Source organism: Neopelma chrysocephalum, unplaced genomic scaffold (assembly GCF_003984885.1).
Source record: "Neopelma chrysocephalum unplaced genomic scaffold, ASM398488v2 Primary Assembly neopelma1_138, whole genome shotgun sequence".
Classification (NCBI taxonomy): domain Eukaryota; kingdom Metazoa; phylum Chordata; class Aves; order Passeriformes; family Pipridae; genus Neopelma; species Neopelma chrysocephalum.
The window spans coordinates 4089369-4104992 of record NW_020897800.1 but is presented as its reverse complement, the minus strand read 5'-3'; the positions used below and the strand labels follow the sequence as shown (position 1 = coordinate 4104992).

At 61.8% G+C, this 15624-nt stretch overlaps 1 protein-coding gene across 8 annotated transcripts in view; it reads right to left on the bottom strand.

Moving 5' to 3' along the window:
- Nucleotides 1-15528, bottom strand: part of IGSF9B (immunoglobulin superfamily member 9B) — a 48609-nt gene extending 33081 nt beyond the window's left edge. For all 8 annotated transcript variants that reach the window (XR_003536812.1, XM_027699279.1, XM_027699280.1 and 5 more), the window contains exons 1-8: nucleotides 15432-15528; nucleotides 7673-7870; nucleotides 6504-6650; nucleotides 4938-5089; nucleotides 3676-3793; nucleotides 2748-2889; nucleotides 2496-2641; nucleotides 9-151 (exon numbers count right to left, since the gene is read on the bottom strand). Coding sequence is in view for 7 of the 8 variants with exons in the window: in XM_027699279.1 (XP_027555080.1) it covers nucleotides 9-151; nucleotides 2496-2641; nucleotides 2748-2889; nucleotides 3676-3793; nucleotides 4938-5089; nucleotides 6504-6650; nucleotides 7673-7870; nucleotides 15432-15495 (1110 nt within the window). In the remaining variant the exon portion in view is untranslated. The remainder of the gene's footprint in view (nucleotides 1-8; nucleotides 152-2495; nucleotides 2642-2747; nucleotides 2890-3675; nucleotides 3794-4937; nucleotides 5090-6503; nucleotides 6651-7672; nucleotides 7871-15431) is intronic.
- Between the last annotated feature and the right edge of the window lie 96 nt (nucleotides 15529-15624).

The following is a 15624-nucleotide window of genomic DNA, read 5'->3' as shown; positions in this document are numbered from 1 at the left end:
TTCGTTACCTTCTCGATTCGCAGGGGACGCCCGTCCTTGTTCCACTTGACCAGCGTGACCGGGGGCTCTGCCTCGACCGGGCAGCGGATGTATCCGTGGATCCCGATGGGAACATAGATGACGGGGGGCATGTTCACCACACGGGCAGGATCTGGGAGAGCAGCAGCACCACGTTAGCACGGGGAAAGAGCCCATCTCTCCCCCCTGCCTGGCTTTAGAGGATCTACACCACTTTTGTAATGAACTCCAAACCCAGCACCACCTTGGCTCCCACAGGTTATCTCCAGCCTTGCTACACACAAATCCACTGTAATACCTGGTGTTTCTAGGAGGCTTTACCAATGTCCAGCGTGTTCCTACCTGGGGCTCATTAAGAGTTGCATTTATGAAGAAATATGAGATATGCCTGCTCCCAGTTCCACACCAACTTGCATCCTGCTGAAGCCCAAGCTGCTCCATCACAGTGGGACACACGCAAGGTGTGACACACACCCAACAGCCTGGTTTGACACACCAGGAACCAAAACTATTTCAACTCCCAAGCCTTAAAATACACCAACAGCAGCAACCAAGATGGTCAAAGAGACCCGTGTCCAGGCTGCCATGAGCCCTTCACCTCCTATATCTGCTTGTACTCGTGGCTCATGCCTCATCAAGGCTGGGTCATGTTGAACACCAACCACCTCCACCCCTTTCCAAGATGCAAAAACCTTAAAACACATATCTAACCCCCCCCATGCTGCACCACCCACACAGAGAGGTGTCTCGCAATCCTCCAGTCTAGAATGTGTCATTAACAGCACTTCTAAGAGCTTTTTAATTAAGTGCGAGTGGGTTGGAGAGAATCTAGACTTTCTTTAATAAGAAGCGTTTGAAAAAAAAAAAAAGTTACTTTTAATAAGAAGAGTGAGTATTTCTACGATCTCGTCTAGACACCAGCAGCACAAGGTTATGGGAAAATCCCGACGGGCCTTACGCTGCATTAAGGGATGAACGAGGTTTTTTTTGAGGTGTAGAACCTCTGCTCTGCTGATGCAGTAACACAAAGTAGGGTTTAAAGGCAGGGTGCTTAGTAGGAAAGGATGGAGGATGTGTGGGTGCCCTCTCCTTGTTGCTTTCTTGGGGCTAAAAGGACGAAGTTTGGGAGATATTCTCCCTCCCTGCTGAAATGTATCACCCCATCCACCCCCCCAAACCGTGTGCCCCCGGCAGTGGCACCGTAACCCAGATTGCTGAGTGCTGCATATGGAGCAGGCTTTACCCCCCTCTGCTTAACTCCACCTCTTAGGAAATGTAATCAAGGACTCCAGCAGCGCGGGAGAGGGTAATGGGATCGAGCCTTTCACTACTAGGTCACTGGCCGGGGGCCAGCCCGGCTCACTAATGACCCAGAGATGTGTCCCCATCCGCTTCGGTGGGTGGGAAGCTCCTTCCTGAGGCATCAGCCCCCACATGGACGAGGTTTGCTCAGGAGGAAAAGGGTTTGTGGCACCAAGAGCCAAGCACCCCTCCCTGTGCGCCTGAACGGCAGATTGTCCAAATGCTGCTTCTCCTGCCACTAGAGTTATTTTTAACAGCTATCAGCCCTGACAAGCGGCCCTGGATTAGCAGCAGGGCAGATTTAATGGCCTGAGGCCACAGGCTTTCCCAAGAGCCGCTCAGCCGGGCACATCCAAGCCCCAAATCAGGCCTCTGCCTGGGCACAGCATAACTCACACCATCCCCCTGCCCGCTCTGCCCCACAGGGAAGCAACAGGACCTCCCAGCCCTTCTCACAGTGGCTCCCCATTAACCAGCACTGGGTCTAGAGGCAGCAGCTCTACGTCAGCCTGGAAAACCCGAGCCATGAGCCCACTTTGCTCAGGCCCGTCGTTCATTATGAAATAAAAGCGCCACAGTCTTTTACAGCAGAGCAATATTGCAATTGTGAGCGGCGGCAATTGAGGCCATTACTGTCGAATGCCACGAGACGCCGGTGGCACACTACCCATTACCGCCCGGGGATCCCGGGAGAACAGGCGTGGGAAGCAGCGCTCCTGCTCCAGCCCTTTCTCCTCCGCTTGTTTAGATCAGTTACCGCCTGAAAAATGTGACACACAAGGCTGCGGAGCTCGCGGAACAGCCACGCCACAGGAACAAGCCCCCACAATAAACACCAACAAGTACAAGACCGAGAGCCCTGATCCAGTGCTTCCCAGCAGGATGAGGGCAGAGTGTGGGATATGATGCTCACCTAGACAAAACCCACAAAGGTGGACACCTGCCCCAGCTCAGCAGTGTCACCCAGGGTGCTCAGACCATTTCAGGCCATTTGCTTTCTTCTCTCCCACATCCATGTGGGATGCTCTCAGCTTTCCGCTGAGGGTGATTCCACGCTCATCCATAGGCTGCTGTCACATTAACCCGATTCTCCTGGGATCACACCAGGACAACAGAGCCTCTGGGGCTTCCTCAGAGCCAAGTGTTACCAATGCCAGCTCCATCCCCGCACTCACACTGCACTGTCAGGTAGGCAGAGGCTGATGGCGAGCGGCCCAGGCTGTTGCTGGGGATACAGGTGTATTTTCCAGAATCCTCTGGCTTGACATGGAAAATAATGAGCGTCCCGTCGATCAGGATCCGCACCCTCAACTTCAGGTCACTGCGAGAGAAGAGGAGAGGAGGATCACTGGGAGGCCTGGGGCAACACCCAGCACAATCCCAGCTCCTGGCACAACTCCCAGCTGCCAGGCCAGGTGCCAACTCACTTCTTGAAGTAGACGTTCTCCTCCTCCCAGTACCACAGGTAGGTGAGGTTCCCGGGGTACGCCTCGGCCTGGCAGGTGAAGAGCGCATCCTGGGAGATGTTGACCGTGATGTTCTCCGGAGGGGAAACGATAAAGGGAGGTCCTGGAGGGTGGGAAAGAGGAAAGTGTCACCCCCACCCCTAAAGGTGTCCCCACAAAGGTTGCTCAGGCTCAGCTCCATCACAGCACTGTTGGCTGGGAGCTGCTGGAGGGCTCTGGGGCAGAGCTGGCCCCGATTCCCTGGGATCACAGGGCGCAGGGACTGACTGAGGGCCACAGTGACCCTGTTATTCCCAACCTTTTCCCTAATCTCTACAGCTTTGTGGAGGGTGTCCATGCCTGTGGTGCACGGCTCTGCTTCTCTCAGGGCACACAAACACACGCCTCACTTCATCCCGAGCACTTCTCCAGAATAGCATCACCCACGGGAAAAATCCAGGGAGGGGGAGAGCACTGCAAACTGCCAGGAGCCAGCAGTTCACCACTGCCACAAAAGCAGAGCAGAGGACACCCCGCTCTCCCCTCTGCGCCGGTAGCTGTTGACCTAATTAAAGATTTATTTAATAAGAGCAGGAGCGCGGAGCAGGAGGCCTGTCATGCATCACCGCTGTCTGACGAGGCGCTTCATGACAGCCTCAATCTTTTCCCCGCTTCCCCAACAAAACCGAGCTGCCATCGGGGCCTGGCTGCTCGTCAGGACAGCACAGCACAGCCACCGCCGCGGCCCAATTAAGGACATTCCTCCGTCCTCCCAACGGGATGCGGAGCCCGGGGGCAGCCGGCACGATGCCAAGCGCAGAGGCCTTGGGGTGGCACCGCATCCCCGTGGTCCACGTGTCCCCATTCCCAGCGCTCCTGGGGGGGGTGCTGAGGGGCTGGAAGGGCTCACCTTGAACGAGCAGGCGCGTGGTGTGCACGGCCTCCCCCTGGATGCTGTACGCCCGGCAGGTGTAGGCACCTCTGTCCTCCCGGCTGATGGAGAGCACCGTAAGGCTCCCGTCGCTCACCTGGGAACAACAAGGGAAGACCCTTGGAGCGTGGGCAGGGACCCCCCCAGGGAGATGAGGGGAGACCCTCCCTCCCTGCTTCCCACGGCACGGGAGCTGCCGGCGCTTTTAGGGCCGGATGAGAGACGGGTTTCCCCGCTCTGCAAGGCTTCGGATATTAATAAACCAACACACGCGTTTCTGCTCGACGCCAAGGGGAAGGGAAGGAAAAAAAAATAAGCCATAAAATAAATAAATAACCATCGCAACGCCTTTATCTCCCGGAGAGGCGACTGGCAGGCAGCAGGATCCAAACTGCTCCTGCCAAGCGCCCCGGCACCTCGGGGTGCTTCATAAGGAGCAGGATGCCTTGTTAGAGCATTCCCTGCTCCCCAGGGACCAGCCCCACTGCTGGGGTGGGGAATGAGGGGGAGACCCCAGCCTGGCTGCTGTCCTCCCCCCATGGGGACACCTCACAGCTGGAAGAGGAGTGGACAGGTTGCCCCTCAGGGACACAACGGAGGAAGGATGGACAAGGGACCATCACCCTCGGGGTAGCAGCACCCCCATGCACAGGGAGCCCTCCCAGCCAGGCTTCCCCCCCCACCTTATTCTGCCTCATCCTTCTATTTCAATTAGTAACAAATGATTCCTAATTACTCTCATTAGTGCCTGCGCTGATTCCAATGCCTGATTTACCAATTACAGCTCAGGGGGGAATCTCTGCCTGGGAGCCTCTGGGATGCAAAAAGGGTCCTGAAGGGGAGGGGAGGAGGGGAAATCCTCCCTGCTCAAACCCCTCCTGCATCCATCCCTGTTGGAGGACACACATCCCCAGGCTGCAGCCCCCATCCCATCCCCACGGTCCCAGCCCCTGGGATGGGTCTGCAGGGAGCAGCTCGGGGGTAGGAGTAGGGCTGTCCCAAGCACCTGAGGGGTCTCCAGCCCTCACCCAAGGGCAGCCAGCATTACAAGCTGCTTCTCAGCAGAGATGGGGAGGGGGAAAATGGGCACTTCAGCATGGAAAAGTGCTGAGAAAGCATGTCTGGCTCCAGGCACGGCAGAGCTGCTGCCGCCGTGGTCCTGTCAATACTGTCCCTGCCAGCGAGGAGCCCAAGATTCCCCAGAGCAGCCCCACCAGAGCCTTTGTCCCCCCCACACCTACCTGGTACTTGCTATTGTCACCCAAAAGGTCTCCCTCTCTCAGCCAGGTGACGATGGGCTTGGGGTTCCCGAACGCCATGCAGGTCAGGGTGACACTGCTGCCCTCCTTCGCCTCTACGTACTGCGGCGGGGTCTCCGTGAAGGTGGGGGGAGCTGCGAGGCACAGGAGACCACCGTGACCCCCCCAGTTCCACTGTGGCTCCGGGGGGGCACAGGGACAGAGGGGCAGCTGCCTGCACACCAGGGACACCCTAAACATCCTCACAGCGGGGCTGAGACCACCCCAAAAGCGAACGAGGCTGCAGGGACAGGGATGACAGCGGCTCTCACGGTAGCTGTCCCTGGGGACACCGACCAAGGGCTGCCACACCGCGCCCCAGCCCTGTCCCCTCTCCTCCCCACCAGCTCCGGGGCACGGCACTGCGTCCCCCCCCTCGCTGCACATTAACTCGCTCTTGTCAAAACATGGGAAAACACCGCAGTGCAGATCGAAAGGCTCCTTCCTGATGAAAGAGGCTGGCAGGATTACAGCCCGCCCCTAATTACCCGCGGTTGTTAAAGCCCACTTTAGAAGAAGACAGGTTGGCAATTTAATCTGCTCGGGGAAAAAGGAAAAAATAAAGAATAATATTTTGTTTCTCCCCAAATGATTTTTATTTTCCCCCTAAGAAAATTAAGCGTTGTAATGCGCTGGGGGAAAGCCACAGCCTTCACCCTGAAAGCAATTCCTCGAGCTGGAAGGATTATGGTTATTATATTGTTATTAAGCCCCTGCACGCCCTGTGCTGTATAAAACCCCCAAAATGCCCCATTTTGCCAAGAGGAGGGACAGGGCATCTGGGGCCGCTTCCAGTCTCTTGAGCTGGAGGTTTGCAGGATCTGTACACGTGGTGGAGGTGAACCATGCACCATCCTCCTCCTCCTCCTCTTTCTCAAGCCCTCGGAGCTCATTAGCAGGCAGGGGGAAGGCAGGAAACGGCAGGCAAGGCAGCAGGCAGGGATGGGGCTGGTGGCCTGCACAGCCCCACTTGCAAAGCTCCTGCTCACTAATTGGGCTCAATTAGGTGGCTCTGCTCCATGCCATCCCCCCAAAGGTTAAATTGATTGCTCAAGGTCAAGACAATACCAGCAAGGAGCTGCCGGTGCCCACATCTCCTCTCCAGCCACCCCACTGCAGCGGGAGAGGCACAGCCCTGCTGCCGGGCTAAAAATAAAGATCTCTCTCCTGATGTGCAGAATGACAATTTGCTAATTAGTTTAATATACGGCCTTAATAAAATGAAAAAGTAATTTGAGTAAATCTGAATTTCAAGAAAACAAAGATTTGATTTTCTGATCTGTTTGCTGAGAGGAGATTCGTTCCCAGCCCCGGTTCTTGATGTCTCTCCTTTAAACAAGCTCCACGCAATTAAACTGAGGAATCCCTAATAAAATTTTGTCCCTTTTGAAGTCGCGGCCAGCCCGGACGGCTTCAGGCTCGCGTGTCTGCGAGGTGCAGATGCTGCTGAGGTCCAGCATCCATCAGAAACCCGGCATCCACCCGAAATCCCATCCTGGCGCCGCTCACCCTGCACCGTGAGGTGGACCCAGCTGCCGTTGTGGAAGGTGTCGTACTGCTGGTCCAGCATGAGCACTTTGCACTCGTACCAGCCCTGGTCCTCGGAGCGCACCTGCTCAATGCGCAGGGAGGCTTTGTCGTGCAGGCTGGCCCGGCCTGTGGGAGAGCACAGCGTCAGCTCCACGGCCCCCCGACACCGGGGCAGCCCCCCGGGGTGCCGCCGCAGGGGACACCCCGTCCCACCCCGGTTTGGGGGCTGGTGGAGCCTCCTGGTCACGGCCAGCCGGTGACACACTCGCCTGTCTGGGGCTGGCAGAGCCAAGCTGCCACGGCCAGGCAAGATGCCTCGAGCGGCGTCTGCCCGCAGTGACACCGGCCTTCTGCTCCCAGCCGGGGGCTGGCGGCGGGACAGCCGGCACGCAGGTGTGCCCCAAAGCCTTCCCCGGCCTGGGAGACTCCCAAAAAGCAGGGCGGCCCTGAGCTGACCCGGTGCACAGCCCAAAAAAAAAAAAATGGGTCAGGAGCAAAGCAGTCCAAACCTCCACCACTGGGCTGTGGCACTGCTCATTCATGACCTGAGTTTGGCAGGGCTCAGCCCAGCTCTAGTGGTGCATCTTTGCTGCTGCAGCATTTCTCAGGGAACAATTTGGGCAGAGAGCCCTTCAATACCCAGGGAAGATCCCCAGGACGGCGCTCACCAGGGAACGGGATACCAAAATGGTCCTGCCCCACCACACCAGCCTCCTCAGGGCTGGTCCCCAGCTCACACCTCCCACCAGAGGACACCGGCCACGTGTCACAGGCGGCACATTGGCGAGCGGCCACATGGGCTCTGCAGCTCCAACCTGTCACCTCCGCCCGGCACGTGGCCCTGGCTCCATCCCCCCCAGGGTCCCTCCCCAGGCTCACAGCTGCTCCGGGGCGCAGCGGCAGCAGCCACCGCCACCACGCGTCACCCTGGGTTTCTCTGCCTCGCTTGCTCCCGTCCCACGCAGCCCAGCTGGCTTCCTAACGCTGCTGCTTAATTAAAACCAACTGGGTGGAAAGCGAGCAACGAGAGGCAGAGCCCGCGTGGTTTCCGACGGAGGAACGGATGGAGCGGAGCTGTGCATCCCAGCCTGCGCCAGCAGCCGGGACCTGGCACGTCCCCCCTGTCCCCCTGCACCCCCAGGACTCACCGGCATACTCTGGGTCGACATGGGGAGGGTAAAACCCGAACTTGATGAAGATGGGGATGGGGACGCCGAACTTGAACCACTCCACGACATAGGGAGGGGGCTGTCCCGTGAGCGGGTGGATCACGTCGCATGGCAGGATCACGCTCTCGCCAGCGCGAGCGGTCACGAACTCGGGCTCCTCCCTCGAGCCGAGGGCACCTGCAGGGGGGCGAAGGAACAAACTGTGGCTGATCCCACTGCTGGACCCCAGCATCAGACTGGGACCCCCGGGAGAGCCACAGCAGAGGAGATGCCTGTCCCCAGCTGCCTGTCTCCACTAAGGGCAGCCCCTGGGTCTCCAAAACCAAGAGGGAGTCCCCAAGCTCCTCCACTCAGCTCCAGGGCCACCCCGAGCCACCACAAGACACATGAAAGTGGCCATCAGCACCCACTGCTCCAGGACAGCTTCCCAATCTCTGCACCAGGGCAAGGGTGCTGCCCTGAGACCCCGCAGGGGTGCTCTCAGTAGAGGGGGGCACAGAGCATGCCTAGCACTGCTCCCCACCTACCAGCACCAGCAGGGCTACCCCATGGCCCTATGGCAGGGAAAAGGCTGCTTTTAGCAGCCCTGCTTGTGCCCCCACATCCTCCAGCGAGCGTGCAGGGACCACTGACCACAGCTCTGCTGTGCCAGCCCAGTGACCCAGCTCTCCTGTCGCTGCCAGGGTGGGCTGAGCCCCTGGAGCAGCGATGCTCCAGCCAAGTCAACGTGTCCTCGGGCATCCCTGAGAGCCCCGAGCCTGAAACCCGGCTGCGACCTGCACGTCAGGTCTGTCACCCTGCTCCTCCCAGCTGGGTAATTACAGGGGACTTTGGTCTCAGCTCCGAGGCTGCTCCACCCCGGCTGTGCCGCCCTGCTCGCTGCAGCCTGGCGTCATCCAGCTCTGCCAGCAGCAGCAAAGCTGCATCCTCAGCACAGCGTTCGGAAAGGGAGAGAAAGGGAAACCCGGGGCTGGGGGGAAGCCAAAGAGGGGGGGGTCCCCAAAACTAGGTTCAGACCCACATCTCCCTTCCCATCAAGGAAGGGCCCCCCATTTTCCTGGCACACGCGGCTGCCGCCTGCTCCGGGGGGATGCTCGGGGAGGGATGCTCGGGGAAGCACGTTCCCACTCCTCCGCGCTGCTCCTCGGGGCCGCCGGTGATTGGCGGCGAGTGACATCACCGCTTCCCCGCCGCGGGAGCCGAGCATCACCGGCTATTTTTGGCTCTGGCACAAGCGCGTACCGGCGAGAGGCCCGTGATGTGCCACCCCACGGGCCCACCAGCCGAGTGTCCCCGTGGGAAGGGCAGCGGGCAGGGCTGGTCACGGCTCTCACAGGGCACACGCACGGCGTGCCACCGCAGAGCGTCACAGCCTGACCCTCACCCAAGTGTCCTTAGCCCCCACACCACCAGCAAACTGGGCACCGGCGGCTGTTCAACTGGGAGGGCTGGCTGGTGGCAGCGGGGCGGGTGAGGCCGGGGTGCAGAGCTGAGAGCTTTGCGAGGAGCAGACGCTGCATTGCACGCCCACTGCAGGCACCCGGCCCTGTTAGGGGAGTCCTGGACAGCCACGGAGCCGCCCGGACCCCGCCGGGGAGGGGGGATCGCTGAGCACACACGTGCGGTGTGCATGCACACACGCGCACCCCGCTTTGCACCACGCCGACAACACTCTCACACCTCTCCATCCCTCGTTATCGCTGCATCGCCAATGAGCTCACATTCGCACCCTGTCAGCAGGGACGGTGTCAGCCCTCCCCTGCCGCCCCGGCACAGAGCTGTGAGAGCCCGTCCTGACCCCGCTGCGCCCATCCCGGGATTGGGAGGGGGGCTGCGCTGCAGGGCTGGAACCCCCCTCCCTGCCCATGGTCCTCCTGCGCCGATCGGGGACAGCGGCTGTCACGTGCTGCTCAAGAGCATCCAAGGACGCGCTTCGCCGGCCGCCTTGCCCGAGCGAGCGGGTCCCCAGCACCTCACCGCCTGCAAAGCCACAGCCCTCCTTCCGCCCACAGCAGAGGATGGAGAGGGCAGCACCGCAGTCCCTTCCCCAGCCCCCTGCCTGCCCCAGCCCACCAGCTCCCGGCGCACCAAGGCGGAATCTTGGTTTCCAGCCCAACACCAAATGGAGCCTGGGATGCTGACGCTTGCCCAGCTGGAGCAGCTCTTTGCCCAAGAGGCCACCCAGACACCCCGGGGATGGGCGCCAGGGCGTCACGCGACGCCAGGATCCCCTGACTGGCTCCCCAGCAAAGCGGTGGGTGACGTTCCCCGGGGAGGGGACGAGCCAGCCGCTCCGCCGGACCCACGGCTGGCCACGGCTGCCCGGGCGTAGGAAAATAGGTCAGCCCCGGCAGCTCTGAGCGCCGGTGTCTGATCGCAGGGCCGGTGGGGAATTGAACGCACGGCTGAGCATCACCTCCCCACGCGCACGGCCGACTGGCAGCCACGGCGGATAACCGGCCCCCGGCTCTCCCCAGCTGCCACCCGCCCCGTGCCCTCCTGTCCCCACTTCCAGAGAGGCCTGAAAGCAAGGGGAGATGCTTCACAAACCCTCTTTGGGTCTCCTCAGCTTCCCAACCCAACCCTGCGCTCCCAGCCCCGACCAGGTTTTCCTGCCTAGTCCAGGCCAAGAAGGCACGCGAGCGATGGGAGGCTGCAGCTCTCGATCCAAAGTGTTTCTCACCCCCACATTTGTAGGGAAACGCTTGAAAACAACTCGGAGACGCCAGAAGAAACAGAGCACAAATAGACGGGGTATTTTTAAACCCACTTGGTCTTCCCAGCCAAGTTCAGAGGGGCTTCAAGGCTTAATCTGAAGTTTGGAAATGCGGTCGCCATCAGCGAGCAGCAGCAGGGATGGGAGCCCTGAATCTCCCTCGGTGTGGGAGCTCACGTGAAGCTGGGGGATGCCTCGTAAAGAAAAACAAGTAATCAACAGGCTTCGTCATCCAAGCAAATCCAGGGAAAATAAAAGCACGCCGCGTGCCAGGAGGCAAGAATACAAGATGCGGAGGTGGAGTTGAACAGCATCCCAAAGGGAGAGGAGGGAAGGCTGCCGCCACGGAGACGGTGCCACCACGGGGCTCCCCAGGATGGTGATGCCAGGGATGGGGAGACCCTCACCTGGATCTGGGCATCCAATTCCTCCCATCCCAAGAGCAGAGATGTAAGGTGACACAGGACTCGGTGAAGCTGAAGGCTGCCAGCATCTCAGGTGCACTCGCTGAAGCAGGACCCTGCCTGCAGGTGCTTTGTGACAAGGAGGTGGCCATGGCAGAGAGGTTTCCAAAGGAACCAATGTCTGTTGGTTGTCCTGCCCAGCACAGCGGACACCCATGCCCTGAGTCAGAGAGGTGACCTACTATCTCCTTGCAGCCTGCTAACAAGCATGGAGGCACCACTATCTGCTTCCAACACTGCCCTCCTACCCCAGGCACTCCTCCCCATCCCAGTTCCCCCATGGGGATGGCTGGGGGAGCAGGCATGGAGCCCCAAGCCCGTGGACCTCTCCTCCCTGCCGAGCACAGACGAGATCTGCTCTGACACATCCCGCTCACATCGGTGGAGGCGGGATATGGCAGGGATCTCTGAGGACAAGGCCACCAGCGTGGCATATGGAGGCCAGCAGGGAAGGAGAGCAGGCAGCCATCGCTGTGAAACAAGGAGGGAGGCGACTGCAGCCCATGGGGGGGACAGGGACAATGTGCTGCAGGGACCCCGCTGCAGAGGCACTGCCTGGGACACCTGCCGCCCACCTCCATAACCCCCCCAAATATCTCAGGGGGGGTTGCACCCCCTCCTGCAAACTCGATCCCCCCCTCCCTGGCCAGGGGTACCGAGAGCCCCCCAAAAGCCTCTGCCTGTCCCCTGATGGGGGGCAGCCCCGGAGCGCAGCCCTCGCCCCCTCCCCCAGCTGGAAAGCAGCATCTGGGCTTTCAGCGCGATTCCTGCGTTTTAAACCCGATTTTCCAGATGGATGGAGGGCAGCGCGCAGGTCAAGCGACTGCCTCAAGGTCACATGGGGCCAGCGAGGAGAAGGATTAGCTGCTGTCAGGGGTGGCTCAGTGCCCCATTCACAGCAAGACAGTGACTTTAAACCCCGTCCCTGGCACAAGGAACGTCCTGTGGGACCACCAACACCACCCCCATGCAGGCTGGCAGCTTCCCTGGCATCCTTTGGGGAGTGTGCAAGCACGGAGTGCTGCCCCACAACAGCCCCATGGTGGGTCCCTGCTCCCTGGAATGACTCAGGTGGGAACATGCCTGGCTGGGCAGCAGCTCAGCGAGCACGTGGTACAGAGATGGGGCAAGTGAGAAAATCACTTCTCTACTCCCACCTGGGGGTCCCCTGCACCCCCTCCTTCTAAACACCACCTGGTGTAGAGCATCCCCAAGTGCCACATGGCAGCTGCCTCGTGGGAACCATCATCTCCCAGCAACGACCAGCAGCTACCTGTGCATTCCCCAAGAGCTCCCTCCGCGTTCCACGGGGCTGAGCGAGCCGCTGCAGTGGGAGGCTGGAGCCCAAACCAATCCCAGAGGAGACCTCCTGCATCTGGAGGCACTGCCAGGGTGCTGTGCCCCCCAGCCCAGCCCCACACAGCACCAGTACCCATGGGCAGGCTGCCCGTTGCCCTCTCCACAGAGGAGCATGTACCACTCCAGTGCCTTCGCAGCTTTCCTGGGAAACTGGGATGCAGGCAGCGCTCCGAGCTGCCCGCCAGCAGCTCCTGAATCACACTGTTCCTGGCTCAGGCAGCCCTCCCACCAACGCCAGCCTCTCCATCGTGGAGCGGGAGGAAGGGAGTTGTTTTTCCAAAGGCCAGCTGGTCGCTCAGGGCTCCCAGCTCGGGAGATGCCTACCGCAGGGAAAGGGAGAGGGAAGGACTCCTCCATCGGCACGGAACAGGGCTGGACCCACTGCTCGCCCATCTGCAGGGCTTCTCTTCCAGCCTCAAGGTACGACCTCCAAGGCGAAGGACTAGAGGTGAATGGGAGCTGTCCCACCCTGATGCAGCTCCGGAGAGGAACTTGCAGGGTTCGCCCGTCATCGGCAAAGCATATTCCAAGTCAAAAGGCAACCGAGCCGGGAAAGCACCACCGCCAAACCCCTCCGGCAAAGCCAAGTCATCGACCGAGACGCTCACGCCCCTCCCTGCCCCGTGCGCTCCCATCCAACAGGTCCAGAGGAGCACAAATCATCCAGGGAAGGATGGAAACGGGAGCTGGGCCAATGCCCTTGGCCGTTCCCGGTGCCAAACCATTGCCTTGCCAGAAGAGAGTGGGGCCAAAGCCGCACGTGCCAAATCCGGTGGCTGCCAGTCAAGACCCCTCCATGTCCAAAGAGGCACCATCCCTTGTGTGGAAGAGCTCTGCACCGGGATCGAGCAGGGAATGCAGCGCCGGCACCGCCGCGCCAAACCGCTCCAACCGGCCAAGGTCAGTGCCAGGAGCATCGCCCGCCGTGGTGTCCAGGGAACCTCCTTGACAGGAGTCCTCGCCTGGGGCTGGCAAAGCCAAATCCTCTCTCCGCAAACCCGCCTGCCGGATCCACGAGCCTCCCCACTCACCGTGTGGTGCCACAGCGTCACACCCGTGGGAGAGGGAGGAAAAGCCCCTCGGTGTGACGGCACTGCTGGGAATGCCAGGAGGCCGGATCCCTCCTCTGACACCCACTCCCGGTGCGGTCACGTCCTGGCTCTCCTCCCCCACTCCATAAGAAGGGATAACGCACCCTCCTTCCTCCTCTGAGCCGATTAATGCCTGGAAAGCCCTCGGAGAGCCAGGCAAGAGGGCTGCCCAGGGCCAGCGCTGCTGCTTCTCAGCTTGGCAAGGAGAAGGCAGTGTGGGAGGAAGGCCACGGCAAGGGGAAAAGCCCCGGTGAGGGCATCAGTGCACGGTGAGCCCCAGCTCTGCTCTGAAGCCCTGCCCCCAAGCAATTCAGGGTGACAGCCCCCCAGGAGGAGAGGACGGCGCTGGGGCTAAGGGGTTGCACAGCTGGGGTGAGCCCCGTGGGCTCCCCGTCCCCCCACAGCCCTGCGCGGGGGCCACGGCAGCCCACAGCACCCCCTCAGCCGGCGCCCACCCCCGCATTACTCACGGCGCGCTCATTCACCGCGTACACGCTGCTCCACACGCACAGCACTCCCGTGCCCGGGGGTTCCCGGCGCCCACCCAGCCCCGCCACCGCTTCCGGAGCCCCATTCCGGCGGCTCCGGGGTATTTCCAAGTTCCCGAATGCTGAACTCGGCTGCTCCGCTCCTCTCCCAGGCAGAGCATCCCTCCACAAACCGCTGCTGCAAACCTCTGCCTCACCACACTGCAGCATGCATTTCAGGAAGGCAGCAGCCGGCCACGGCTCAGGAAGAGGGGATACGAACCCCCAGATGGGGCAGCCCCCATCCTGACCCCCCCAAAAGCACAGCCCCATCCTGACACACCCCCCCGACTCCAAGAAGTCGGCTGCCAGGCGAGGGTGCCAAGGGACCGTGGCACAGTACAGATCTGACCCTGTGGGCTCGAGGAGTGCTGTGAACTGGGGGAGCTGCAGCACCCCGGCAGTGCCCCCTCCCAGCCCACCCCTGTCCGCCGAGCCGGCGTTATCCCCCGCCACGGGGAGGGGAGTGGTGGTGGCTGCCAGCCAGGCATCGCCTGCTGCCGGCAGCCACTGCATCCCCATGGGCAGGGCACGGTGACACTCAGGGCACAGCTCCTGCGTCTCATCCTGGGTACGGACCACGGGGTAGCTGGGATGACCCGTGCCCAGTGAGGAACCAAAGGCAGAGACGGGGGACGGTGCTGCACCAGCGGCAGGCAGCTCCCCGCTACCTGCAGGGATGGCTCGGGGGGGTGGGAGGGGGCTGGCAGCCGAAGGAAAAGAAGCCGGAGCAGGAAAATCAGGGTTATTCCCCACTGCCGTCTCCCTCCTGACCTTGGACAACCCTGTGCCTCAGTTTACCCCAGCACGGCAGCCAGCCTGCAGTGGGGGGGGAAGGAGGGCAGTCTCTGCCGGGCGGGGGGGGGAGCAAAGTCACCCCCAAACCCGCAGCCGGGGCGCTGCAGGGGAAGGCGACGAATCTCTCCTGCATTTCTCCTTGCCCAGCCGGGCTACCCTTGCAGGGAAGGGCAAACGCTGCCCGCACCCTTCGGCGCTGCCGCAGGCGCTTCTTCCCCAGGACGAGAGAAAAAACACGGATGCGAGAAATGCTTTCCCATCCCCGATCAAGGGGGACACTCAGCCAGCCGTGCCCCGCGCCAGGACCCGCAACCCGCTTGCCTTCTCCCAGAGGGAATTTCCAACCCTTGGGCAGAGGCTCCGCCGCACCGAGAGAGCGCAGCTTCCCGAACTTCCCCAGCTGCAGCCGCTGCCCTCGGGGAGGTCACGGCCAGCCCCGCCGAGCGCCTGCGGAGGGAGGATGCGCCGGGCGCTCCCGGCTCCCCCCCGGCAGCGGAGGATGAAGGAATCGCCAGCGCCCCGCCGCAGCGGGAAGCGCTCGGTCCCCGCGCCGGCAGCAGGGAGGACGCGAACCTCGCAAAGCCCCTCCGCAGCCGCAGTCCTCCCCCCACCGCCCCTTCTGCCCGGGACGCGATGCCCTCCCCGGTGCGCGCATCCCTCCCGGTCCATGCGCATCCCCCCCGCCGCACCCGGTACAAGAAGGGGGGGGGGCACGCACAGGGCGGCCCCGCAGTCCCCCGGGGTTAACCCCGGCGGGCAACACCCCCGCGGCCCCGCACTCACCTTGGACGGGCAGCCCGCGGGCGCCGAGCACACTTGCTACCAAAGCGGCCACATACCAAATCATAGTACTACCGGCCCCCGGTGCGCAGCATCTTCCGCCCGCCGGGCGGCCCGGCCGGGGCGGGGCGGGGCCGGGCCGGGGTGGCCGTGTCCGGGCAGGGCTCGGCGGGGCCGGCGGCGCGCTCGGGGCCCG